We start from the raw sequence: 27,322 nt of genomic DNA on the forward strand, positions 1-27,322 counted from the left end.
TGGCTTAAATGACTAGAAGTGTGTTTATTTCTCAGTCATAAACCAGTCTGGGGGTAGATGGTCCAGGGCTGGTGGAGTGGCTCTACTGTGTACAGAACATAGCTTCCATATCCAGGGGCCATGTCCTAGTAGCAGGAAGGGTAGAGGGCCAAGAATCATGCCCGTTCCTTTAAAGGGCATGACCCAGCTCTGAAAGTGACCCAGGTCACTTCTGCTCACCTCCCTGTGGGCAGAACTTGATTCCTTTGTCTCAGGAGCTGCAGGGGATACTGAGAAATATACCTCTAACGGGGGGCCACAGTCCAGTGAGAAAAAAGAAGGGGAGAATAGATATTAGTAGACCTCTAACAAATTTCTGCTAACATTAGCAACAAGGTTTCTTCTTCTTCCTGTTCTTCTTAGTAGTAGTATTAATATTGCTGTTGTTGTTATTATTATTATTATTTGGTGATGATGATGATCCTAATGATTTTTCTTCCCACCTCTGAAAGCTATTTAAAGGCCATATATGCTCAGGCTACAGGTCAGTTTATAGCTGCACTTCCTCTCCTCTGCCCCATCTATGAACTTCATCTCTTCAAGTTCATCTTGAATATATCATCTCCATCTCTTCACAAACAATTCAGATGATATATTGTTTTACATTCTGATCTTTCACTTAAGATTTTATTCATAACATAGGCAAAGTTTTGAAAAAATATATGAATATCTCCCCTAGAAAAGGTGAAGGCACGAGCATGGCAAGACAATGAATCACAAGTTTCAGTGTTTAAGATCTCATTATTGACAGCTCCTAGTAGAATAAGTCTTACCTGAAAGAGTGCTCTGTTCCCCCAGTTGTAGGTTATAAAGATATATTTTAGTTTTGCACCTATTCCATATATTTTAGAATATGAGTGATGATAAGTTGTTATGAGACACAATTCAAATTGAGATGGGATATAGGAGAGGAAGGGAAGAGAAAAATGCTTTCTAATATTGCTGGTTCTGTGTATAATTTAGCTGAACACATATAATATTCCTGAACACAGGGAGAAGTATTCTCACTCTAAATTTATAACATTTTTGGAAGCTTAATTATCATACTTGAAGGTCAAATGGTACTTTATTGCAATAAAATACAAAGAGTAATAAAGAAATTATTCCTGGGGAGATGAAAGTCTAGGTTCATAGCTCATTAAATGGTAACTTCACAGACTGTGTCTAATTTGTCATATTTAGCTTTGGAAGTTTCATACATTTGAATTTCAAATTAGGTGAAGAGATACCTGAGGCAAAACTACCTAGGGCCTTTGAATTCTAAAATGATTCAGGAGCTATAGCTCCCATAACATAATACCTGTATTTGTAAGAAATGCCTATCATCCGCCATATAGTGTTTGCCTGACTCAAAGGCTTTTTAAAAAAAATAATCAATAATATTAACACAAAGCTCATTAATCACTCCCTCAATTTGTTTCCAGACATTCCTTTCTTTTTCTGCCCAGCATATTGAAATCTCCGTCCTTTGCAGTGAATAATTTATTGAACAAATTGGCCAAAATATGTTTTGGAGTCACATGATTACTCAAAAGTTTCCTCCAAAATAAGGCATTTGAAAGAAAAACACTTTTGTCAAAAGAACAGCCTTTGGAGGAGTTAAATGCGACCCCATTCTTTTGCTTATTTTAGGTTGCTGTGACCTCAGGAGATGCTGGTGACCTCAACCTTTGAAAGAGCATAAACACAGAAATGCTTTATAAGAAATGAAGCTTTTCTTTACTTTCAGCATGTAATTTGTCTCTTGGACAAATTGAATTGATGATAGGAAGAATTTCTGCTTCGATTTAATATTGAGAAACCATATAATGATCCATGTTTGTGATATTTTCTAAAAACATCCAAAGATTTAACCTGTTAGAATGTAATTAAGAAAAGGATGGCTGTGAGCTCTAAGGTCCAAATGAAATCAATTGCTTCCTGTTGAGGTTTACAGAAATTTTCTGATCTTCCATTGAATTTGACTATCTGCAAAGTTCAGCAAGTGCTCTGTTGCTAGTGTCATAAGGACAAATTATTAATTATAATCTGTGAGATTCTCCAAATAATTGGAGATAATACAGAAAATATATTTAGTAAATGAAAGGCAGTATTGACGGAGTAACTCTATCTAGTGCCAAACAATAGATATTTAACATTAGTTGTGTTTAAAAGTTTGGAAAGGGATTGATTACCGGTTATTTTCATATTGTAGTGAAGGTCAGATTAATTTACAGTGAGTGGAAAATAATGAGCTTTTAAAAATATATCTCACCCTCCAAAAAAGTAAACATATTCCTTAGTAACTTCAACTCTTGCCAACTCTAGAACCAGCACCAGCACAAAGGTGTGTTAACATATGTGGGCTGAGTGCTTTTTTACATTTACTCAACAAAGTGTCAGTACATGCTTTTTGTACTTGTACTTTAAACAGATAAATCATAGTCTTGTTTAAAGAGACCAGGAAGCATATTTTTCTTTGAAAACTTTGCTACCGAATTTACTTTTTTTCAGGTTAGACCTCCTCAATCTCTATGATGTGAATTGACTGTCTTGTTTGTAAGTGGGATCTCTTTACAGTTGTTTCACATAATAATCATTCACATTCACTATTCCTGGCATAATTATCTTTATCACATTTGCATTAGTATGAGTTCTTGTATTCATTCAAGGCAATTCCAGTCTTTTTCTTATAACTCATGGAGATTAATAAACCATTTCAAGAATAGCACAGCTAAGTAAAAGGGAAGCTCTCCAAGAAATATATTTTTTCAAAGAAATTTTAAAGTATCTTCTGAAAATAATAATTCAGGTTTCTTTTATTTTCAACTGTATTAACTTATCAATTAAAAAGATCCATTCTTGTCTTCTTTACATAGCCCATGAAACATTAGTGAAATTATATACCTAATATTCAGGTCATTTAATAATACCCTAGCATCTAGGAAAATGTTTGACTAAGCAAAGCCCTAGAATATTCATTATTGATGTAAACCTTTGTATTTTACCAGAACAAATAACCTGGATAGGTCCTACTACAGAATTTGGAGGACAAACAGCTTTTTAAAAATTAATTAATTAATTAATTAAAAATTTTTTTCCCTGCGTTGGGTCTTCGTCACAGTGTGTGGGCTTTCTCTAGTTGCAGTGAGTGGGGGCTACTCTTTGTTGCGGAACACGGGCTCTAGGTGCATGGGCTTCAATAGTTGCAGCACGTGGGCTCAGTAGTTGTGGCTCACAGGCTCTAGGGTGCGCGGGCTTCAGTAGTTGTGGCGCGCAGGCTCAGTAGTTGTGGCACATGGGCTTAGTTGCTCCTCAGCATGTGTGATCTTCCCAGACCAGGGATCGAACCCGTGTCCCCTGCATTGGCAGGCAGATTCATAACCACTGCGCCACCAGGGAAGTCCCCAAATAACTTTTAAGTGGCTCCATCACAAACACTGAAAGGAATCTGGAAAAATAAATTGTTAGTGCACAGTTATGAGTGATTTTGACTCTTAAGAACATTTGTTACCTATCTAGTATGAAAGGACTGTATTATGCTTAAAACATTAAAAGTGGGCTTCCCTGGTGGCACAGTGGTTGAGAGTCCTCCTGCCGATGCAGGGGACATGGGTTCATGCCCCAGTCCGGGAAGATCCCACATACCGCAGAGCGGCTGGGCCCGTGAGCCATGGCCGCTGAGCCTGTGCGTCCGGAGCCTGTGCTCCGCAACGGGAGAGGCCACAACAGTGAGAGGCCTGCATACCTCAAAAAAAAAAACAAAAACATTAAAAGTTTCCCCATTTTTTTTCTTGTTTACCTGCTTTCAGGAGATATTTGACTAATGATATTACATAGATCCTCATTTTTTACTACTTTCCTGGGAAAATTGCTACCAATTTGTGTTGATAATTTTAAAGTTTTAAAGGTGTTTGGCTTTTTCAACTAAAACCAAGTCAGAGTATGCCATGCTTTCATTGCTAATGCTTTGCTGGAAACATGCTTTTAAAAAACGTGGAGGCTTTAGTGAGACTGCCATCATGATTCTTACATTCTGTTGGCTTGCTTTTACTTTATTTTTTTAAGCAAAGTATAATCTTCATTTTAACTTGCCTGTTTAGCATTTCATATTATATCTGTGGTTTTGACTAAGTTGATTCATTTTGATGACATTGGCATACTCCTTAAGTTATCAAGATACAACTTAAGTTCAATTTCCAATTTAGTCCGGTTACTTGAAGTTGTCAAGCTTTACAAAGGACATAGTTTTTACATTTTTGTGGATTTCAGTGACATTAACTTGTGGGTAAAGATTACAAAGATGTGCTAATATTTTGAATGAGATCTAGAGTTCTTTGAAACATGAATCTATTTATTCTTTATGTTATGTCGTCTGTTAACATAGATGTTGTCATCTTGCCTAGGATTAGTAAAAATAAATAGATATTCAGAATTATGAGTTGGATTTATTTATCCATTGCCAATACTCATGGAGCTCCTTGGAGTGATCAGTGAAATCCAACTGCAAGATATGGTATCCCATGATCGTTGTACTTTAATTCTAAAACACCACTGAAAGTTTCGCCTCTAACTGTTGCATTGTTTATGAGAGTTTACAAGTTATTGGTAGAAACTTCATATTAATCTGAATTGCCCCAACATTTATGGGAAGGTAAATGATTTCATAACTAATCAATGGTTTGTGTAAACCAAAATGAAATCCTGGTATTTTTCTCAGAAGTGAATTTTTTCTATAGTGTAAGATGTACAACTGATCGTTTTTGTGAATCTAGAAATATCCAGATTTGTTAACACCTCGGTGTTAAAATAAAAAGTGAGTGCCTCACAGTGTAAAGTTCTGTCCAGCCTTTATATATAGTCTTATGGGTCTCACCAGTGAAGCTAAATCAGGACCATATTATGAAACTTCCCCTCAGTCACCTCTCTGGGTACAGAACCACTCCAAACTATCTTCCCCTCTCTCCAGTTCGATCCCCTCTGACAACTACCAGGGCCCTCACTGCCAGTGCATCCTCCCTTGTGTCTATCTGTGGTCATCATCTGACCTGGTCTTCTTATCACAATGCAGAGACACCTGGAAGAAACCTTTACTTCTGTTAAATGTGTGTTGTATCCTATTTTCTCTAAATACAAAGCCTACTTCTTTAGGAACATTTTTGTTGTCTCTCATTCTTAGAAACTATGCAGCAACTTCCCACTAGCCATCCATTTTACATTTGGTAGTGTATATACGTCAGTGCTATGCTCTCACTTCATCCCAGCTTCCCCTTCCCCATCCCTGTGCCCTCAGGTCTGTTCTCTACGTCTACGTCTTTATTCCTGCCCTGCCAGGTTCATCCGTACTGCTTTTTTTTTTTTTTTTTTTTGCGGTACGCGGGCCTCTCACTGCTGTGGCCTCTCCCATTGCGGAGCACAGGCTCCGGACGCGCAGGCTCAGCAGCCATGGCTCACGGGCCCAGCCACTCTGCGGCATGTGGGATCCTCCCGTACCAGGGCACGAACCGTGTCCCCTGCATCAGCAGGCAGACTCTCAACCACTGCGCCACCAGGGAAGCCTTGGTCACCTTATCTTTGATAAAGGAGGCAAAAATATACAATGGAGAAAAGACAGCCTCTCCAATAAGTGGTGCTGGAAAAAATGGACAGCTACATATAAAAGAATGAAATTAGAACACTCCCTAACACCATACATAAAAATAAACTAAAAATGGATTAAAGACCTAAATGTAAGGCCAGGCACTATAAAACTCTTAGAGGAAAACATAGGCAGAACACTCTCTGACATAAATCACAACAAGGGATTTGACCCACCTCCTAGAGTAAGGGAAATAAAAACAAAAATAAACAAATGGGACCTAATGAAACTTAAATGTTTTACACAGCAAGGGAAACCATAAACAAGATGAAAAAACAATCCTCAGAATGGGAGAGAATATTTGCAAATGAAGCAACTGACAAAGGATTAATCTCCAAAATATACAAGCAGCACATGCAGCTCAATATCACAACAGACAACCCAGTCCAAATATGGGCAGAAGACCTAAATAGACATTGCACCAAAGAAGACATACAGATGGCCAAGAGGCACATGAAAAGATGCTCCACATCACTAATTATTAGAGAAACACAAAACAAAACTACAATGAGGTGTCACCCCACACCAGTCAGAATGGCCATCATCAAAAAATCTACAAACAATATATGCTGGAGAGGGTGTGGAGAAAAGGGAACCCTCCTGTCGTGTTGGTGGGAATGTAAATTGATACAGCCACTATGGAGAACAGTATGGAGGTTCCTTAAAAAACTAAAAATAGAACTACCATATGACCAAGCAATCCACTACTGGGCATATGCCCTGAAAAAACCATAATTCAAAAGGAGACCACAACATTGTACCACAATGTTCATTGCAGCACTATTTACAATAGCCAGGACATGGAAGCAACCTAAATGTCCATCAACAGATGACCGGATAAAGATGTGGCACATATATATAATGGAATATTACTCAGCCATAAAAAGGAACAAAATTGAGTTATTTGTAGTGAGGTGGATGGACCTAGAGTTTATCATACAGAGTGAAGTAAGTCAGAAAGAGAAAAACAAATACCATATGCTAACGCATATATATGGAATTTAAAAAAGCAGTACGGGGCTTCCCTGGTGGTGCAGTGGTTGAGAGTCCGCCTGCAGATGCGGACTTTCTCCATTTTTCTTTATGATTTCTTCCCTTCTACTAATTTTGGGTTTTCTTTGTTCTTCTTTTTCTAGTTGCTTTAGGTGTAACCTCAGGTTGTTTGAGGTTTTTCTTGTTTTTTGAGGTGAGCTTGAATTGCTATGTTCTAAATTCCCTCTTAGAACTGCTTTTGCTGCATCCCATAGGTTTCGGATCGTCATTTTATCATTGTCATTTGTTTCTAGGTATTTTTTGATTTCCTCTTTGATTTCTTCAGTGATCTCTTGGTTATTTTGCAGCACACTGTTTAGCCTCCACGTATTTGTGTTTTTTACTGTTTTTTCCCTGTAATTGATTTCTAATCTCATAGTGTTGTGGTCAGAAAAGATGCTTGATACGATTTCAATTTTCTTAAATTTTCCAAGGTTTGATTTTTGACCCAAAATGTGATCTATTCTGGAGAACGTTCCATGTGCACTTGAGAAGAAAGTGTATTCTTCGCTTTCAGGTGGAATGGCCTAAAAATATCAATTAAGTCTATCTAGTCTATTGTGTCATTTAAAGCTTGTGTTTCCTTCTTTATTTTCTGTCTGGATGATCTGAATATTGGTGTAAGTGGGGTGTTAAAGTCCCCCACTATTATTGTGTTACTGTCGATTTCTCCTTTTATGGCTGTTAGCATTTGCTTTATATATTGAGGTGCTTCTATGTAGGCTGCATAAATATTTACAATTGTTATGTTTTCTCTTGGATCATTATGTAGTGTCCTTCCTTATCTCTTGTAACAGTCTTTATTTTAAAGTATTTTGTCTGATATTAGTATTGCTACTCCAGCTTTCTTGTTATTTCCATTTGCATGGAATATCTTTCTCCATCCCCTCACCTTCAGTCTGTATGTGTCCCTAGGTCTGAAATGGGTCTCTTGTAGACAGCATATATAAGGGTCTTATTTTTGTATCCATTCAGCCAGTCTGTGTCTTTTGGTTGGTGCATTTAATCCCTTTGCATTCAAGGTGATTATCAATATGTATGTTCCTATTATCATTTTCTTAATTGATTTGGGTTTGTTTTTGTGGGTCTTTTTCTTCTCTTTTGTTTCCTGCTTAGAGAAGTTCCTTTAGCATTTGTTGTAGAGCTGGTTTGGTGGTGCTGAATTCTCATAGTTTTTGCTTGTCTCATAGTTATAGCTTTTGATTTCTCCAACGAATCTGAATGAGATCCTTGCTGGGCAGAATAATCTTGGTTGTAGGTTTTTCCCTTTCATCACTTTAAATATGTCTTGCCACTCCCTTCTGGCTTGCAGAGTTTCTGCTGAAAAATCAGCTGTTAACTTTATGGGGATTAAGACAATGGTTTTCGAAGCTGGCTTTTTATCAGAATCAGCTGAGGAGGTTTTTAAAAATACAAATTCTGAGTTTCGGTTCTCAGAGATTCTGATTCAGAGGGTCATTTCTAAATGGCCCCTCCCTGATGATTAGATTGGAGGTGGTTCAGTGAAAGATGCCATGTGCCAAAATTTCGGAAAGGGAGATATCAATTTGGGTGGACTCCTTAGATTAAAGTACACTAAAACATAACATTCTGTTTATTGCATCCAGGCCTTAGTCACCAGAGTCATTTAAAGTCAAGTAGGTAATTTAATTGATGCCTCTGCAGACATTTTGTTACACTTATCTACCCATTGTACTGACTAGAAAATATTTCTGATAATTGCCATAAATTTTATACTTAATTTAACTAACTTATTTCCCAGTTTTTTTCAAGTTACACATTTAACAAATATCAGTATTATTTCCTGCCCATCTTAACAATTTATCCCATGAATACAGAGACCCCCTTTGGTAAGGTAGTTAATATTGAACATGGTAAAATACTATGATATCCTAAGAAACACAGCAAATGAAAAAACATGCCTTTGGTCCAAGTCCCTTGTTAGGTGCTACAAAATCTCATTTCTTGTCTTTGCAGTGAACCTTCTTGAAAAAGTAGTTTGTACAGTAGTTGAGAGAGTTGTCACTGAGGCCAAATTCCCTGGGTTCATCTACACGCCCTGCTTAACACTGTGCCTTGGTAACAGGATGTTCTCAGTAGATACCAGCTTTATTAGGATTATTTTGGCCTCTCCTTTAACCCTCTTCTCTCTTAAAACTCTCTCTTTTCCTTATATCCATAATGAAATGCAGTCCTTCCTGGTCTCCTTTGCTAGCTCCTGTTCTTCCAGTCCCTGAAATGCACACTTACCTCTTCATATCACTCTTTTTTTTTTTTTCCTATTCTCTCTCTGAGTGACATGCTGGTCTGCTTCCATGACTTCACCACCTCCTGCGTGATAATTTTTCCTTAACTGATGAACAGTACAGATTTCCCTCCTAGCTATTGCTTGGAACTGTCCAATAGAAGTATAATGTGAGCCACAGGTGTAATTTTAAATATTCTAGAAGCCCCATTTAAAAAACGAAACCAAAAAAAAAAGGTAAATTTAATAATGCAGTTTAATTCACACAGAATATATAAATACTAAGTATTTCAATATAATATAATCAATAAAAAATTGAGATATTTTACAGTTTTGTACTAATTATCTGAAATCTGGTCTGTATTTTACACTTAAAGCACATTTTTTAATTGAAGTATAGTTGATTTACAATGTTGTATTAGTTTCTGGTGTACAACAGTGATTCAGTTCCATATATATACACACACACATACACATATATATACACACACATATATATACACACACACATATATATACATACACACTCTTTTTCAGATTATTTTCCATTATAGGTTATTACAGGATACTGACTATAGTTCTCTGTGCTATACAGTAGGACATTGTTGTTTATCTATTTTATATATGGTAGTGTTACAGCACATCTTAAGTATTGGAATACTTGGTCTGTATTAAGATCTTTCTAAAAATAAATAAACAAATAAATAAATTTATTTATTTGTTTATTTATGGTTGTGTTGGGTCCTAATTGCTGCGCGAGGGCTTTCTCTAGTTGCGGCGAGCAGGGGCTACTCTTGGTTGTCGTGTGCGGGCTTCTTATTGTGGTGGCTTCTCTTGTTGCAGAGCACGGCCTCTAGGCATGCGGGCTTCAGTAATTGTGGCAAGTGGGCTCCGTAGCTGTGGCTCACGGGCTCTAGAGCACAGGCTCAGTAGTTGTGGTGCACGGGCTTAGTTGCTCCACGACATGTGGGATCTTCCCGGACCAGGGCTCGAACCTGTGTCCCCTGCATTGGCAGGCGGATTCTTAACCACTGCATCACCAGGGGAGCCCTGTATTAAGATTTTGTAAATTTTACCTTTGAAAACTGAATTGACCTATCAAAGTATTCCATATCTACTTAAAGGTCTTCCAATAACTGAGTCGAGTATAAAAAAATTATTTTCCTTTAATATCCACACCCACCTTGACAAGATTTGTCCATCTTTTTTCAGAAGAGTTAAATAACCTTGATACAAAAAATGTCAGTTTGAAAACTATGTCTGTTCAAGTAAATTCATTTACGCTTGTGTCAGCCTAGTATTATTAACATGGGATTCACAGGAATATTACATAAGTTGAAAAGCAACTCCCAAATTATCAATATCCACGAGAAATTCTTCAAATATTTTTGGAGTTCTTTTGCAGACAATTAGAAAATTGCAATTAAAATCTGCATATTGATCATATTAGGAAAATATGTAAAATCATTATTTATTTGTGTGTTGGAGGTTTCAATTTCAACATGAATTCTCTTAAGTTTTCAACTACCTTGCAAGTAAAGTCTTGCTTTCCTTGAGGCTTCAAGTTCAGTTCACACATATGTAGTGTGATATTAGTGAGGGAACGTGCATCCGTGTGCCTTGTTTTTGTCATTGGTTATTGGGTAATTGGCAATTATTCCTTTTGTTTCAAAAAAATCTTAGAGTTAACAGTTCAGTGAATCCTTGTAAAACTCCTCATAACCAATAACCTTTGGCGTAAAACACAAAATCATTAAATTTTTCTTCTGGGTTTTTTGTTTTTTCTTGATTTCTGTAAACTAGTGATGATTCAGAGCATTTGCATGTGTATTCTAACAACTGTATCTATGACACTTTCCACAGAATCTAGTTCATACAGCTGAGCACAAGTATTTTCAATATATGTAATATGTTGGTATGCAGCAGTAAGACAAACATCAGTCTCTAGTTTTAAAATGCTCTTAAGTCTGGATTTTTCATCTAACATAACTGAAGCACTGACCATCGTGATAGAAACTAATTTTTTTTAATATCCAGCTGAAGTTCTTCTTTAATGAATGTAAAAGATTTTAAAATATCTGTCATGATTTCTAATTTTTAGATAGTGAACTGGCAATATTTCTTCATAGATTTGGAAGTCCTTTGAGGAAAAAACATAGCCAAAGTATTAATTGGCCAGTGTCCCTTATTTCCTAACTCTTATCAGAGTGCCCCTTTGTAAAATGCATATTTGAACATGCACTCCTTTGCTGATAAATGTTCAGGAGATCATCACGCTTCCATGGTAAAATCCAAATTGCTTAACATTCAATTCCATGATCTTGGCCTCCCTATCTTACCAACTTCACTTTTCCACCCCCTCCTCTTAAACTTCCTTCTAGTCATGCTGAAATTGTTGTAGTTCTTGTGAAAGGCCATTCTCTTTTACCTCTCAATGCCATTTCACTTTCACTCCAGAAAGAAGCATATCTCCCCTCCTTTACCCCCACCTATCTTCCTCCTGCTAGTCTTTCAAAACTCAGCAGCCCCTCCTGACAACCCTCTTCTCCTGGGCAGCCTGGAATTAGTATCCCTCCCTTGTCCCGCTTTTCACCCCAGGACCTCTGAACACTCTCCCATAGCACTTATTACACTATATTGTAGTTGTCTCCACCAGATGGTAAGCTCTTTGAAGGCAAGGATGGTGCTTTTTGTCTCTACACCTCACACCCACAACAGCCCATGTCATGTAACGGGTGCTCACATCACATTTATATTGTGTGTTTCAAGGGATACCTGACTAACTTGCATAATAAATAACTGCCCTGTATGTAAGGGGTTCTACTTTTCACTTTGAGTTGGCCGTCTTATTTTAGGATGTTAATTGGCATTTTCTTCTTACTCCTCTAAAAAGGTTCTATCTAGCCATTTAATTTGTTTAGTATGACTAAGTTTTGTAACTGAATTTGTGATTATTTATTAATGGATTTTGCTCTTGTTGCTAATCAATCATCTTTCCCTTCTTCTCTCTCGGTCCAGCTCCAACAGAGGCCAGTATGCACCCGCATCTAGGTAAGTGTTTGAGACCCCGATGTCACTGACCTTAGTACTAGATCTACTTGTTTTAGTCCTCTGCCATGTGAGCAGGTGATACAGAGGTGAGGAAACTCTCTGCCCTCTCTGATTCGCTGATCATTGACTGAAATCAGACTCAGGTCCAGATTATGCTTGAACCCGGGACCTCACCTTATGAGGTGATCCAGCTGCCCAGCTGGGGTTAATGGAGGGACTTTTGAACGTGTTAGTACATTTATCCTTGGGATCCTGTTGAGTGTGATCTTTTGACACAGTGTTCTAATGCTGAAATTTCCCCAGAGCCCCTACCCATCATAAATAGTAGAGCATGGAGGCAATGGGCAAGGAGCTATGAGTATGGAGGAGTTGAGATCATTTCAGGTCTGAGATATGTATTGGGTTGTAAAAAGAGAAATAATTTGGCCATTTCTTCAAAAATTAAAATGAGGTTGTTTAAATAACTAAATGCTTTTTTTAATGGCACCATGTAAAGTTGCCACCTCTCATTTTTCTCATGAACTTTTCATTCTGCCATGTACTTAGTGGGCCATAGTTCTTGAGGCAGGGTGGTATAGTGCTTAATAGCACAGATTTGAAGCCAAACCAACTGGATTTATCTCACTTTCACCACTTGCTAGCAACGTGATATTGGGCAGGTTATTTAACCTCTCTGTGCCTCAGTTTCCTCATCTATAAAATGGAAGTCATAATAGTACCTGCCTCCTATTGTTGTTATGAGGATTAAATGAATTCATATTTGTAAAGTATATAGTCAATGATATAATAATGTTTGTAAAGAAATAAATACATGAACAAATAACCATAGAGGCTTACCCATGCCTTTTAAAAAATATCTCTAGAAAGTAAATAATCTTTAAGAGTTAAATTTCTCATAGGTGACAGTGAAGACTTATTTTAAAAGCAGTTTCCTACACACACTATTTAACAAAAATGAAAAGAAGTCATCCTAGCTGGCTCCAGCTTTTTCAGATGTCTCTCACTGTGGGACTTGCAGATGGGTCAGTATTTGTCTCTTGGGCTTTCTCTTTCAACCTATAAACCCAATTAATTTATTTTTCTCTTTGGAAAATCTGCCTTGAGAAGCTCTACTTTTATGTAATACTACAGCTTGGGGCTCCTCTTCTTTGGCAGATGAACGCAAGCACTTAGAAGCATGCCTTCTAGCAGCCGAGGCAGGCTGGTGACCCGCAGTGGCCCAGCTGAGCCTCGACCAGGTTGGGTATTTGAGAGAGCGGTACCCTGTAGGCATTTCAGGCACTGCATCTAATTGCTCAGAGGAGTCATTAAATCACTCCCACGCACAGAAGACATCACAGTGTTCTCTCCAGTGTAAATCCATATCCTCCCTGTTGTCAGGCCTAAGGCTTCGAGTCTGAACAGCCATTTCTCTCAATACATGCTGATTCACTGGTTTCCCGGACTTTGTTATGTGCTTACCTGCTGGCATACCCGGTATAAAGAGGGCGAGGATGGCTGCAGGTGGCAAAGAGAATTTGGAAGTGTGCTTCCTGATATTTGGAGGTGATTTTAATTACCCAGTGATTTCAGTGAATTATATTCAAGTGAGCCCCCCCAAAAGGGTAAAATGTCACTTTTGAAAAAAATAAAAAATTCTGGTTATGTTTTATTAATCAGATCATATGATTTTAATTTTCCCGAAAAGCATGTGTAAACTAGTCCAAACAAATTTATACAGACCCAGAGAATTTATATTAGCTGAAACAAATTTCCCCAGCAAACCATGGGAATCAGATGAGGTTTTTTGAGCACTAAATTCATTTTTTACAACTTGAGTAGAAATAATTATCATTCCTCATACAACCTTAAAAATGAGCCTACTTACATTGTAGTTGGTCATGAAATTGTTTTTACTTGTCCACCCTCTGTTCAGTGGAAATATCACATACTCTACAGTTTATGAAAACATTCTTTGCTTTTGGCATGACTCGAGTTCTTCTGTAGCTTAAAAATAAGTATTTAATACAATCTCAAGTGTAATGAGAATATATTTAAGACTATGGATGGTTCCCTAGCATTCTTCCTGACTTCTAACATGACTTTATTTGGGAGTTTTACTTATTCATGTAGATAATTTCTCCTGTGCAGCTCTAAGGGGGAAAAATGTTAACAATTTGAAACACATTAAATAAAAAATGAGTGAATATAGGGAATGAGAGAAAGCAAGCCAGGGCAAGAGGGATAGTAGGAAAGAGAAGAGGAAATGGGTTAGTAAATACCAGCAATGTTAGCTGACAATAAACAGTCACAATGTTCTGTTCCCTTCAATGCTCTAAAATGAGTTAGACACTGACCTTGTTCTGGGTGTGTCGAGCTATGAGGGGCAAGTCTTGGGTGACATCTCCTTGTAGGTTAGTGCTGACCTTGGTCTTCCCACCTCTGCAGCCTGGTGACACCTTGGTAGGGTTCTTTTTGGGGGCTCTGGTTTCCAGACTTCTAAACAACAGAGTTACTTTTTCACTTAGTAGTTTAGGGACAAAGCAAATATAATCATCTGCTCATTTAAAATCCAGTTTTAATTTAAAATACTGTTATTCCTCATAAATGCAGCATGTTGACTCTTTTGCGTAGCTAAATCTATTGTTTAGTATAATCCTTTTCTAAATTTTTGTTCTTCTTTTAGCTGAAATTCATAGCGACAGTATTATCCTACGAGATGACTTTGACTCCTACCACCAAAAGGAATTGAATCCAAACATATGGTAAGTTATACGAACATGCCTCACTTTGGTCTGTATAATGCAAAAAAAAATTTTTTAATTTAAAAAATGATTCTGACTGCATAAAATGAAATTGCTCTTTAGCTCTAAGGTATCAGTGAGAATTGTTCAACTAGGGAACTGGGCTTACTGTCGCCTGCAGAATGTCTATTTCTTTCTTTTTTTTTTTTTTTCCAATTCAGCATGGTGATTTTATTTTATTTCATTTTTTTAACATCTTTATTGGAATATAATTGCTTTACAATGGTGTGTTAGTTTCTGCTTTATAACAAAGTGTATCAGCTATACATATACATATATCCCCATATCTCCTCCCTCTTGCGTCTCCCTCCCACCCTCCCTATCCCACCCCTCTAGGTGGTCACAAAGCACCGAGCTGAAGAATATCTGTTTCTTGACTTCTTTAAGAACTGAATCTAGGTGCCCCTCAAAGCCATCGGTGTGATCAGTTTTTTTTTTCAGTTGTATAAGTTCTTTACATAGAAAACATTATGCTTTACTATGTCTATTAATTGCATTTTGCCAAACGAAAGAAGGGAAATGGTTTATCTGAAAATGACAGATGATTTGAGTCATACTTCCAAATAGCTTCTATGTTATTGGGTTACCTCATTTATACTCCAGTCTTTCCTTCCAAGACTGTTTAGGGGCAACTCCATGGGATTTTGGAGGGCAAAGAAATAATGAACCAAAATGCATTCATTAGAAACTTGTTGGACACATAAATGGATGCACGAATTTGTTGGCAGTTTGTTGTATTTTTGCTGATTTTGAAGAAATGCAACTATCCATCCAGACCTATAGTCTGCGTAATTTGAGAGAATATATGAATGTGGATTTTCTGTGGTGCTAAATGTTTTTGTGTACATGATTAAGAGTTCAAGATAAATTAGAAGCTCTAATGTAATCAAGTTGCAACCAAAATCCAAGCGATACTCAAGACTAGAAAGAGAATAAAACCATTTCATCCTCAAATGTCAGAGTATGATATTCATTTGCTTTTCCTTATTTTCATTGTTTAACAAATATCAAGCAGTAATTATTTTATTTATATAGTACATTAAAAAGGGATGTGGTTCCTTCTCTCAAATAGCTTATAGTTCTGTAGAGGAGACACTAAAAACATATTTTTAAAAAGCTTATAATCCAGGATAGAAATCCTTAAGTGTAATAGAGGATTACAAATAGCATACTGCAGTTCTGCAAAAGGAGGGATGACTCTGGTGAGAGTTTCTTGGAGAAAGTGGTCCTTGACCTGACAGTTGAAGATGACATACAGATTTAGAGAGTGTTGGTGCTTAAATATAGACAGAGAAACTTTTTATGTCTTTTCTAGAAAGAAATATAGATCTAGAGAATGTAAATACACAAAAAATTCAGACTAGACAGAGATATAAAGTCTTAAAATTGATATGCCATTTAAAGAAATAATTTATCAACAAAATTTCACTTCCCTCTGAACATATCCTAAATATAAATTTCCTAAAATAAATTGAAAATCTTTTTTAAGAAAAAGCAAAAAAAAAAAAAAAAAGAATTTTCTAAGCACTAGTTTTACCCAAGAAAAATTCTCTAGTTCTCCTCACATTTGGCTTTTTTATATCCCATTAGTATAAATGTTATCAGATGATTTGTTTCTTTCAAGGCAAGTTCATTTCTGTCAAGCTAATTCATTTTCTTCAGTGAGTTTTCTTGACAAATACAAAATGTGACTTTTATGTGGTCCAAATTCTGCTGTTTTTAAAATCAATAAAACATGATTGATTTTGCTTCACCCATTTTCATGACTGATCTGATAGATGCTTTCTTGACCGAAGTTATGGATTTTATGTCCCTTTTACTTATGCTATGGTTTTTCCTAATGTTTTAAAAAACCTTTTATTTACTTTAAAAAGCTACATACTTCTGTCTTCTATCAAATGTGCTTCAGAGTAATTTTACTTTATCCCTTATTGCCCACAATCTCCTTCATCTAGCCTCTTTAAGATTAAAAAAACAAAACAAACAAACAAAAACCATGAAGCTCTCATCATTTGAGAGATGGCTTTGTTGAACAAAGGTGGCAGGGGTTTTGAGATCAGGCTGGTCTGGTTTGACTCCTGAGCTAACCACTTGCCAGCTGGGTATCTGAGAAAAGCAAAAGGCTTGCTTTACCACTCTGAGCTCCGTTTCCTTGTCAGTAAAAGTGAGCCAAATACTGTCGTAACAGCATTGTTTTAAAGTCTGATGAGCCTGAAAAGGTCTGGCACCTCGCCTGGTGTATTGACGCTGCTCAGTACAAATCAGTTCCCTCCCCGCCTCTCTTACTCTCTCTCTCTCCTTCCCTGCCTTTCTGTCTTCTTCCCTCCCTCCCTCCCTCCCTTTTTCCCTTTCTTTCTTCCTCCTGTGGAATATCTGCACATTGGTCTACATGCCTCTCCTAAGCCCAGATATGACCCCAAATCATTATTATTAAAATACTCTACAGCCAATTTATGTAAATGAGTCCCCAAGTCTTCCCTCGTTGTATTTGGACGAAAAACAGACTTCAAATTAAATATATCTGTATTATATAATATATGGAATATATATTAATGACAATATAGTAGAGTCAGAGAGAAGGGGAAAATGAGGGTATTAGATGCTTAAGCCCCCTTAAAATAGACATAAGCTCCCTAAAGTTAGAAACAAATACAATCAAATATTCCAGTGAAATGTTTCCAATAAAGTAACAAAGTCCTGTGTTGTTTTGGAATCTCATAGGCAGTTTTCACTCTCTTGACATCTCTGTTCTCTTGGTATACATATTGACATGGGAGTTTTGTCCCTTATGATATTGTCTTTGATTTTTTTACCTCATGGGATTAGAAACCACTGGGAAGCTTTGTGGCAACTGAAAAGGAGAATCCTTGCTGACAACTTATAACTCTTTGCCACTACCACTCACCACCAGATAGAAAGAAGCATGAGGCCTGGTTTGCTGCTTTTGGACAAATTCCCGAGACTCAATAATCACTCAATAATTTGCTACAAGAGAAAAACATGCTTTTATGAGCATATTTCTTCCATGGAATTTGAAAAGCATCATATGCATTATTTAACTTGTAATTTTTAAGGATAAGCAAAGGGAGAAATTATGAAACTGAAGTCCCGTCTGTGCAATGATCGGGAGAGAGATCAGTTTAAAAGTTAATCACTCACAGCTTATTTGCTTCCATTGACTTCATCTAATGAAATCAACTTTTTTTCCACTTTATTTCATGTAACTTTTTTTTTTTTTTCTTTTGCGGTACGCGGGCTTCTCACTGCTGTGGCCTCTCCCTGCTGTGGCCTCTCCCGTTGCGGAGCACAGGCTCCGGACGCGCAGGCTCAGTGGCCATGGCTCACGGGCCCAGCCGCTCGGCGGCATGAGGGATCTTCCCGGACCGGGGCACGAACCCGTGTCCCCTGCATCGGCAGGCGGACTCTCAACCACTGCGCCACCAGGGAAGCCCTCATGTAATTTTTGATATCCAAATTTCTTATCTTCTGTACAAATGACTGTACACAAAAAACAAGGAACATAAAATTATATTACTATTATTATGAATGAACGTAACAACCAAGTTATTATTCCAAGTGTATGACGGCAGTTGGAATAGAGCCAAGAAACTTTTTTACACCAACTCAATATTGAATGTATTGTCTCTCTGCTTAGTTTAAATATTAGATTTGATTTTAAAATTAAATGTACTTGGTGAAAAGTTCAATAATATTAAAAACTAATAAAAATAAACCTTCCTACACTAGATCTATATTCCCTCCCTCCAGAGGCATCAACTGTTACCAGTTTCTGCCAGTCCTTCCAGAAATTGTTTAGGCTTACGCAGGTGTCACAGTTATGAATTCTGTCTACAAACTTGGGTATCAGAGAAATAAAACTTTATTTTTTTTATAATCCAACTTAATTTCTTTTCACTGTCCCCCTTTTACCAGTGGTGAAAACTTTAATTTCAGTCAACTTTGGCTTGTCCTGTCCCATTTTTCTGGTGTTGTAGCTAAGTTTCAGAGAGCTTATTAGTTCAAAAGCAAGGGGTAGGGTGGGGATGTACCTCTGGTCCCCCAGTCCTCTGTTCCTGCAGGTGCTCACTGAGTCTTCCCTATCTCGTCCAGTTTTTGGTGACTGGTCCGCACAGGTAGCCTTCGCACCTGTCCTAACCACTCCTTCATAGCAATTGCTCTGTTTTGAGCCCTGCTTGAGGGCATGAAAACTTCTGCTGCTCCTGGGCCTGGACTGTGGGTGTCTTTGTGATGCTCCGATGTGCTCTCATGCCGCTATGGTCCTTCTGCCTCTCTGAGATGTAGAGTATAGGCTCCTTCAGCTCTTTGCCCCCCAGATCTCTTTGGGGCTCTGCCAGAGAAGTGACCTTTATCTCCCATTCTCTCAGGCACTTCTGATTGCTTTGCTTGAATGAAAGATGAGAAGTAAAGTTACAAATGAAGACAACAGCAAAACCCCTTCATGGGAATATAGTGGCACCTTAGGCTTGATGAGGGTGAGGCTTCTCCACTTTAACTTTGCCCTGATGCTGGGCTGCATGCAGGTAGACTTCTGAACCACAATAGTAACTTCTTCTGTTCAAATGTGCCATTGAACCCAAGGGGGTGAGAGAGAGTGTGGATGGAGCAACACCGACTTATCAGCACTACTGACAATTCCCCATTATCGTGTGCTCAGTGTGATTACACTCCTGAAGGTGGAGGGGGATCAGTAGGGTCTTGTTCCTGTAGAGACAGCCCTACAACCAAAAAGAAAAAAAGGTAGGAAGAAAAACCTCATATAACTAAATTTAGAAGGAAAGTAAGAACCTACAAATACGCTGTATCTCAACATTTCACTTAAACATCTACTACTTGTGTCTCAACTACATTTTTATAGTTTTTTTTTTTTTTTGCGGTACACAGGCCTCTCACTGTTGTGGCCTCTCCCGCTGCGGAGCACAGGCTCCAGATGCGCAGGCTCAGCGGCCATGGCTCACGGGCCCAGCCGCTCGGCGGCATGTGGGATCTTCCCGGACCGGGGCACGAACCTGTGTCCCCTGCATCGGCAGGCAGACTCCCAACCACTGCCCCACCAGGGAAGCCCCTCATTTTTATAGTTTTTTAAAAATCTTTATTGAATTTGTTATAATATTGCCTTTTTTTTTTTTTTCATGTTTTGGCTTTTTGGCCCCAAAGCATGTGGGATCTTAGCTCCCCGACCAGGGATTGAACCTGCACCCCTTGCATTGGAAGGCGAAATCCCAACCACTGGACTGTCAGGGAAGTCCCCATCTTTTCTCTTTATATATTAACTATTTTAGTATGATATAAACACTGCCAGTATTCCATATGAATGGAGAGAAATCTTGATTTTTTTAATTAAAAAGAAATACACCTGTTAGCCCAAAACTGGGAACATCCCAGGTACCCATAAACAGGAGAATGGATAAACAATGATACATCCATTCAGTGGCCTACTACTCAGCAATAAAAAGGAATGAATTATTGATAGTTGAAACAACATGGTTGGATTTTAAAAATATTATGTTGAATGAAAGAAGGCAGACCCAAAATAGTTCTTACTGTATGATTTCACTTATACGAAATCTATAATAGACCAAATTATCTAAAGTGCTAGAAATTAGATTAGTGATTGTTTCAGGGATGGGGACTTGACTGGGAAGGGGCATGAGGAACTTTCTGGGGTGATTAATACATTATATATAATCTTGAGGGAGCATGGGTTACATAGATGTATACCTTTGTCAAAACTTGAGATCCATATATTACACTGTGTGCAAATTTACCTCAATAAAAAATTTCAGGGCCTTCCCTGGTGGTGCAGTGGTTAAGAATCCGCCTGCCAATGCAGGGGACATGGATTTGAACCCTGGTCCGGGAAGATCCCACATGCCTCGGAGCAACTAAGCCCGTGCGCCACAACTACAAAGCCTCGCCCTAGAGCCCGCGAGCCACAACCACTGAGCCCATGCACCACAACTGCTGAAGCCCGCGCCTAGAGCCCATGCTCCACAACAAGAGAAGCCACTGCAATGAGAAGCCCATGCACCGCAACAAAGAGTAGCCCCCTCTTGCCCCGCAAGAAAGCCCACACGCAGCAACGAAGACCCAACACAGCCAAAAAAATAAAATAAATAAATTTTTAAAAATTTCAACAGTAATAAAAAAAACAGTGAGAAAAGTTAAGAAATAGGAGACATTTCTGATTCATAACTTGGGTTAAAAAGAGTTCAACGAGAGGGAGAGAGAGAGTTAAAGGAACTAAAAAAGTGAATGAATTTTTAAAAACATTTTAAGTTTTCTTAAGAGGTGTCTTTACTCTCTAAGGACTTACAAAGTCTAGAAGGAATCTTTGTTTTGCTTAACAGATTATCCCTTTAATGCTTGTTTCCTGAAGATCACAGAAGGCATCCAGAGCTGTAATATCACTAGGCTCTGATGTTCTAGTGGGAAATGTTGGGACTGTTAGAAAACATGATGACAAATAGCAACTAGAAGACAACAGATGTTTCCCCTCCAGCACAATAATAATAGCAGAGATGTTCTATTCAGTAGAGATCAGGGAAGAACAAGAGTCACTCGTCAGAAGAAGCATCTTAGATGAATAAGTTGTGATGCCGACAGGGATATGAGACATCAAGAAGAAAGACACAGATGAAGTTGTCTCAGATCCTATGGCAAATGAAGACGTCTGTCAATTGGCTTATCATACAGAAAGCCCCACAATTTACAGCGAAGGAAGCCAAAAAGCTGTGGCTGGCATTGCATAGGGTTGCTTGAATCAAGAAAAGACTAGGACATCTCCATTTTTATATGTAAAAGATCATACTGCAGGACTAGAGAAATTGAGGTCACAGACTCTGCTGCATGTAATATTTTCTTGAAAATACAAATTTATTGGAGAAATTATTCAGAAATGGAGCAAAAAGTTTGGTGACTTGGCTTATTAAAGTTTATTTGCTTTGAGAAAAATAATTATCTGAATAAAGACTCTAAAAAGACTGAAATTTAGTTCGGGGGTGAGTTATTCTGGCTGGAGCTTTATTTATTCAGTGATTAGTAGATTAGCCCATAAGAGAAAAGAAGTCAAGTGAAGAGTAAAACTACTTCAAAGTTCCTTAGTATCTTGGAGCCCCCATTGAGAACTACAGCAGAGGGGACTCCATTTAGTAGCCAAGTATGAGAACCACAATGTAAATGGAGTTTCCAGGTAATCAGAACAAAGTATTAATAAGTCTGATGAACAATGTCACTGGGAAAAAACTGGATAAAAGTGCATCCACGGGCTTCCCTGGTGAGAGTCCGCCTGCCGATGCAGAGGAAACGGGTTCATGCCCCGGTCCGGGTAGATCCCACATGCCGCGGAGCGGCTGCGCCCGTGAGCCATGGCCACTGAGCCTGCGCGTCCAGAGCCTGTGCTCCTCAACGGGAGAGACCACAACAGTGAGAGGCCCGCGTACCGCAAAAAAGAAAAAAAAAAAAGTGCATCCACTCAATGTCCACCAGGCCAATGGGCAGTAAGATTTGGAAGACAGTGTTGGGTGAAGGGGAACACAAACCACGGGCATCAAAGGCTCCACATCACTGCTGAAGGATGTCCAAGGGACTTTTTTGTAATACTGATCACTTGGAAGACATATCACCAAATAGGCTTACCCATGTAACATGGAACATACACCTTACAAGTTTTCAAGACCAGGTGACTACGGGAGATCGTGAGTAGGTGAGAAAAGTATGGCAAAATAAATATTTTATCGGATGACACACCTTTGCCAGAACTTCTAATATATCACTGTATTTTGGGGTTGTGGAATTATAATTTGATTTTTAGGGTTTAATGGTCCAATATTCTGATCTTACGTGCATCTTTTTCTACTTTTTCTCTCATGTTTTCCCTCTTGACCTCACCTTTTTCTACTCTCTCTCACTCTCTCTTCTCTTTTGTTAATAACTTTTTTCTCTTATTATTACACTCTCCTCTAACCTTCGTCTCTTGCTTCCTCCCCCTCCTTCCTCTTACCATGATGTAATTGCTCTGGGGAAAACTTCATCTACAATAGAAAGGTTAACCAGGAGGTGTCCTACTAATAAAATAAGGTGTGAATCTGGAGGCTTATTATTTCCTTCTTTAAGCTCTGTTTTACATGACAGAAATAAGAACTCACTCAATGGAATTAAATGTCAAGTACATTTGAAACAAGTGATAAAATATTTCCTCAAGCAGTATGTAGTGGAATTCAGCATAGTAGGAGGTCAGAATATTGCATGCAGTAGTAGGGTATAGAACGATTATTTTTAATCCAAATAATATTTGCCATTATACTTGCTAGCAAAGGAAAGATCAAATTTTTAAACTCCCTGGTGAAATAAGAAGAGTTCTCTTACCTTCCTTAGTGAGAAGTAATGAGAAAGAATGAGCTATAAATGGAGTTTGTCATTTTCACATTTAGACCATATGTTAGCTCCTTAGAAAAAAGGCATGACATTGTTGAAGGTGATATTATTCTCAGTCTTATAGAGTGAACTTTCCTTGCTGTTTTTCTAAAAGTATTCCACATTTACAAAGAAAAGAGGATTTTACAAGGGGTTTGTTTCGTTTTGTTTGTTTTGCGGTATGAGGGCCTCTCACTGTTGTGGCCTCTCCCGTTGCGAAGCACAGCCTCCGGACACGCAGGCTCAGCGGCCATGGCTCACGGGCCCAGCCGCTCCACGGCATGTGGGATCCTCCCGGACCGGGGCACGAACCCATGTCCTGTGCATCGGCAGGCGGACTCTCAACCACTGCGCCACCAGGGAAGCCCACGAGGTTTTTTTTTAAGCTTGATCTTTCACAATAGTCGTGCCTTTCTGCTATAAAACATTGTCTCTTTGCTATAAAATATGGTCAAAAGTTGAGTGTTCTGCTTGTTGAGGGTTTTTTTTTTTTAATTTTTATTGGAGTATAGTTGATTCCTTGTTGAGGTTTGAGTGGAAATTACAAGGAGCTCCGACGTCTCCAGAAGTCAGCTGACTGCCCAGCTCCCACAGGGCTGGCAGGGTCCTATTTACTTTGGTGGATTCACCAGTCCCTGATCTGGCCTTGTTGTGCAAGCCCACACATGAGATGGTGTCAGCACATGCAGTGTGAGCTGTAACTGGGGGAAGAGACTTGTTATCTTTGGGTCAGGAAATTACAAGAGATTTCTCTTTTCTCTTTCCATTTTTAATGTACTTTTTATAATCAGATCAAATATTAAAATTATTTTAATATCTCTGTTCAGAAATGCTAGTGAATAGACAGTTCCAACTCATAGAATACCAGACACTGAATCCTTCAGAGGCAATAAATCATGGATAGATAATACGATGTCCTCGGTCTTGGGGACAAACAGCACGTATCTCAAATGAGAATTTGATGATAACTGATTGTCACTGAGTTTCCAGGTGATTAACTTGTTTCGGCAGAGTAACTGACTAAAGGCTGAGTGATTTCACTCTGATCTAAAAAGAAGAATGAGTTGCATAATGAGACTGCTCTTGAGAAAATAATATTTTAGTTATTTATTTATTGTTATCAGGATGATGTCACCACCAACCATTCATAAGTCTGTGGTTGTGCGAAGGAGCCCAATTTTCTCATTAATCCTCCTCCTCTTGCCAGTGTCCTGAAAGTCCTGTGTGAGTCACTGCAGGACATGGGGACTGCGGGGCACTCCCGGGACATTTCACTCCAGCTTCCTCTGTGCCTTCTGAACAGGGGCTTTGGTGTGTTTTCCAGCCTATTAATTTTAAAGTCATGATTAAAAACAGAATTATACCTTCAGAAGTGTGCTCTCTATAACACAAATGCACATTGCATACAATTCCTAAACAGAAACAGCCACCTAAATGATAAAAAACAAAGACAGAGAATTGACACCAAGATAACAAGTTTCAAACTGCCAAGGAGCTTGTTAGAGTGAAAAACAAATCTTGGTTCAAAGCATTTCTTTTTCTTTTATGTTTCCAGTTAGACCCTAGATGTGCTGGTCAACAAGTACCTGCCTTCATCCTTACTGATTCCTTTATGGTTTTGTTTGTTTGTTTGTTTCCTTTATGTTTTTGTTAGTGAAAAAATGGTAGTGTGATAGTGTATATATAAAATAGGGATGAATTATGTAAGGATGTACATAACCAAAGGAATATTGAATTTGATTATGTACTTTAGTCCAGTGAATTCATTCTGAACATTTTCTGTGAAGTCCATGACATTTCTCTTATTTTTGTACATTTTCATCAGCAAAGCAAAATCCCTTATCCTATAAATGAAAAAAGAACTTTTAAGAAAAGACATTGTAGCTCTTCCAGATAAACTCTGACAGTAAAAATGATGACAAACGTTTTTGAAATGCACATGAGTTTTGTAGAATTAGAGTTCTTTTCTCTTCTTGGCTGCATTAGAGTGGAGTAGGAAGAATATTGGACAAGGAGCCAGGGAATCTAGCCTCTAATCCTGTTCTGTCATTTGTAAAATGACAGGGGCTGATTGAGACTCGGTGATACTTCAGATGCCCTCTAACTCGAATGACCAATGATCTGTGAACTGTAGTAATAGGTGAGATTCATGTGGTACCTAAGCATGTGATAAATAGGTTCAGAGAGGGCTCCATATATTCAGGCTTTGCCTGGTCTTCGGGGATAGCAAGCATTTCCCTTAAATTGTCTTTTAATCATACTGTTCATGGCAGATTATATTTTGAGGTGGGCGATTCGTATGATGGGCTGTGGTATTTGTCAGATTCTTATGTTCTGTTTTTCATATTGAGAAAAAGAAAAAGAGGGGGCACATTTTCTTAGATTAGAGAAATATTCGGTATTACTTTTACTCTTAAGCAGAGAAGCAATTCATTTCTAATCCTTAGCCTGGGAGGTCACATTCCTTTTAAATTGAAAAATAAAAGTCTATTTAACTGGGATTATTTAAAACTTCTTCTTCCCACCAATCTCTGAAGAATATGTTACCTAACTTTACAGAGCCCATCATTTTCTTGAGAAAATTTGGTTGGGAGACCACAGTTTAAATGTTAGAAATAAATAGCACTTTTTTTTTTGCTCCGAGCCTAAAGAAAATTGGACTGCTCATTATCCAGCAAATTGAACCCTTATTCTTAGGAACAACTCATAAGGGAAGAGTAGAATTTTAGACTACTAGTATTATTCACAGAGAGCACCCATTGGGGTTAGGTACCTAACCCTACTCAACCAAGTTAACTTGTTAGACGCAGGGGCATTCTGAGAAAGACATGAGGGAAGAGCTCAGGCACTCAGAGCACTTAGGCATTGCTGTAGATTCTGGGATGAGCCAAGAATTCCTGTTCTTGAAATTTGGATGTTTATTTACATCTGTAGGTTTCTAAAACTTACCTTGTTTTTCTGAAATGGATCACTATTTCCTTCTGGGAAGCCATGACTCCTAGTTGCCCTTTGTATTATTTGGCCTCCATCAGAGTCATTGTGTTCATCATGAATTTGTGATTTTTCTTTTCCTTTATGATGATGGCATTCATGTAAGTGGTTGTACAATGCTTAACTTTAATGGTAGAAAAAATATTAGGAAGGTCATATTATAGACTCACTGTTAGAAAAGTCACCTTGATGGGCAGCACAAAAATATTAGGATTGTTAGGAACATGAACAGAAATGAACCCACTGCCAATAATCATGGAAAAGTATGCAGGGATAGCCTCAGATTGATACACACTGAAGGGTCACGATGATAGTTGGAGCTTTCCAGAAACCAGACTAAGGATATAGTTGTTCCCCAGGGATCCATTCTTGGACCTCTACTTCTCTCACTTAGTATATCCTCCCCTCTCCCCCTGGCCCCCAATAATATGCACTCCTATGATTTCAGCCATATCTTAAATTGTCCTGTCAGTGCTGATCTCCTTTCCCTGAAGTTCAAATACATATAATCATTGTCAGCTGGTCATCTCCAGTTGTCAGCATAACCAGAAGAGCAGTCAGTTTCTAAGCCCTGTAATTCCCTAGAGTTGAGCTGTCCAGTATGGTAGCCACTAGTCACATGCAGCTATTAATCACCTGAACTGTGGTTAGTCTGAATTGAGATGTGCTGTAAGTGTAAATACACCCCATAATTTGAAGACTTTTTATGAAAAAAGAATGTAAATTATATCATTAATAATTTTGTATAATTACATGTTAAAATATAATTTGAGTATACTGGGTTAAATAAAACATATTATTAAACTTAAATTCACCTATCCTTTTTTATTTTTACTGTAGCCATTAGAAGGTTGAAAATTACATATGTGGATCATATTATGTTTCTATTAAAAATTGATACTCTTTTCTTCATCTCCACCTTATTTCAAGGCACTATTGTGTCCTACTTGTGTTATATCAACAGTCCAGTCTTTTCTACCGCTAATCCATTATTTGTTAGAGTAATTTTCCTAAAAGTTGGATCGTATCATGACTTTGGAAGCAGAATAGTGGGAGTTTGAATCCCAGTTCTATAATTTTCAATCTGTGTAACCTTGGACAATCATTTAATGTCTCTAAATCTCAGTTTTA

General features: G+C 38.1%; 1 protein-coding gene across 4 annotated transcripts in view; it reads left to right on the plus strand.

Annotated features, from left to right (window-relative positions):
• Nucleotides 1–27,322, plus strand: part of RELN (reelin) — a 521,022-nt gene that overhangs the window by 229,701 nt on the left and 263,999 nt on the right. For all 4 annotated transcript variants that reach the window (XM_067745999.1, XM_067746000.1, XM_067746001.1 and 1 more), the window contains exons 5-6: nucleotides 11,952–11,984; nucleotides 14,650–14,728. In XM_067745999.1, the coding sequence (XP_067602100.1) occupies nucleotides 11,952–11,984; nucleotides 14,650–14,728 (112 nt within the window). The remainder of the gene's footprint in view (nucleotides 1–11,951; nucleotides 11,985–14,649; nucleotides 14,729–27,322) is intronic.

Source organism: Pseudorca crassidens, chromosome 8, assembly GCF_039906515.1.
Source record: "Pseudorca crassidens isolate mPseCra1 chromosome 8, mPseCra1.hap1, whole genome shotgun sequence".
Taxonomy (NCBI): domain Eukaryota; kingdom Metazoa; phylum Chordata; class Mammalia; order Artiodactyla; family Delphinidae; genus Pseudorca; species Pseudorca crassidens.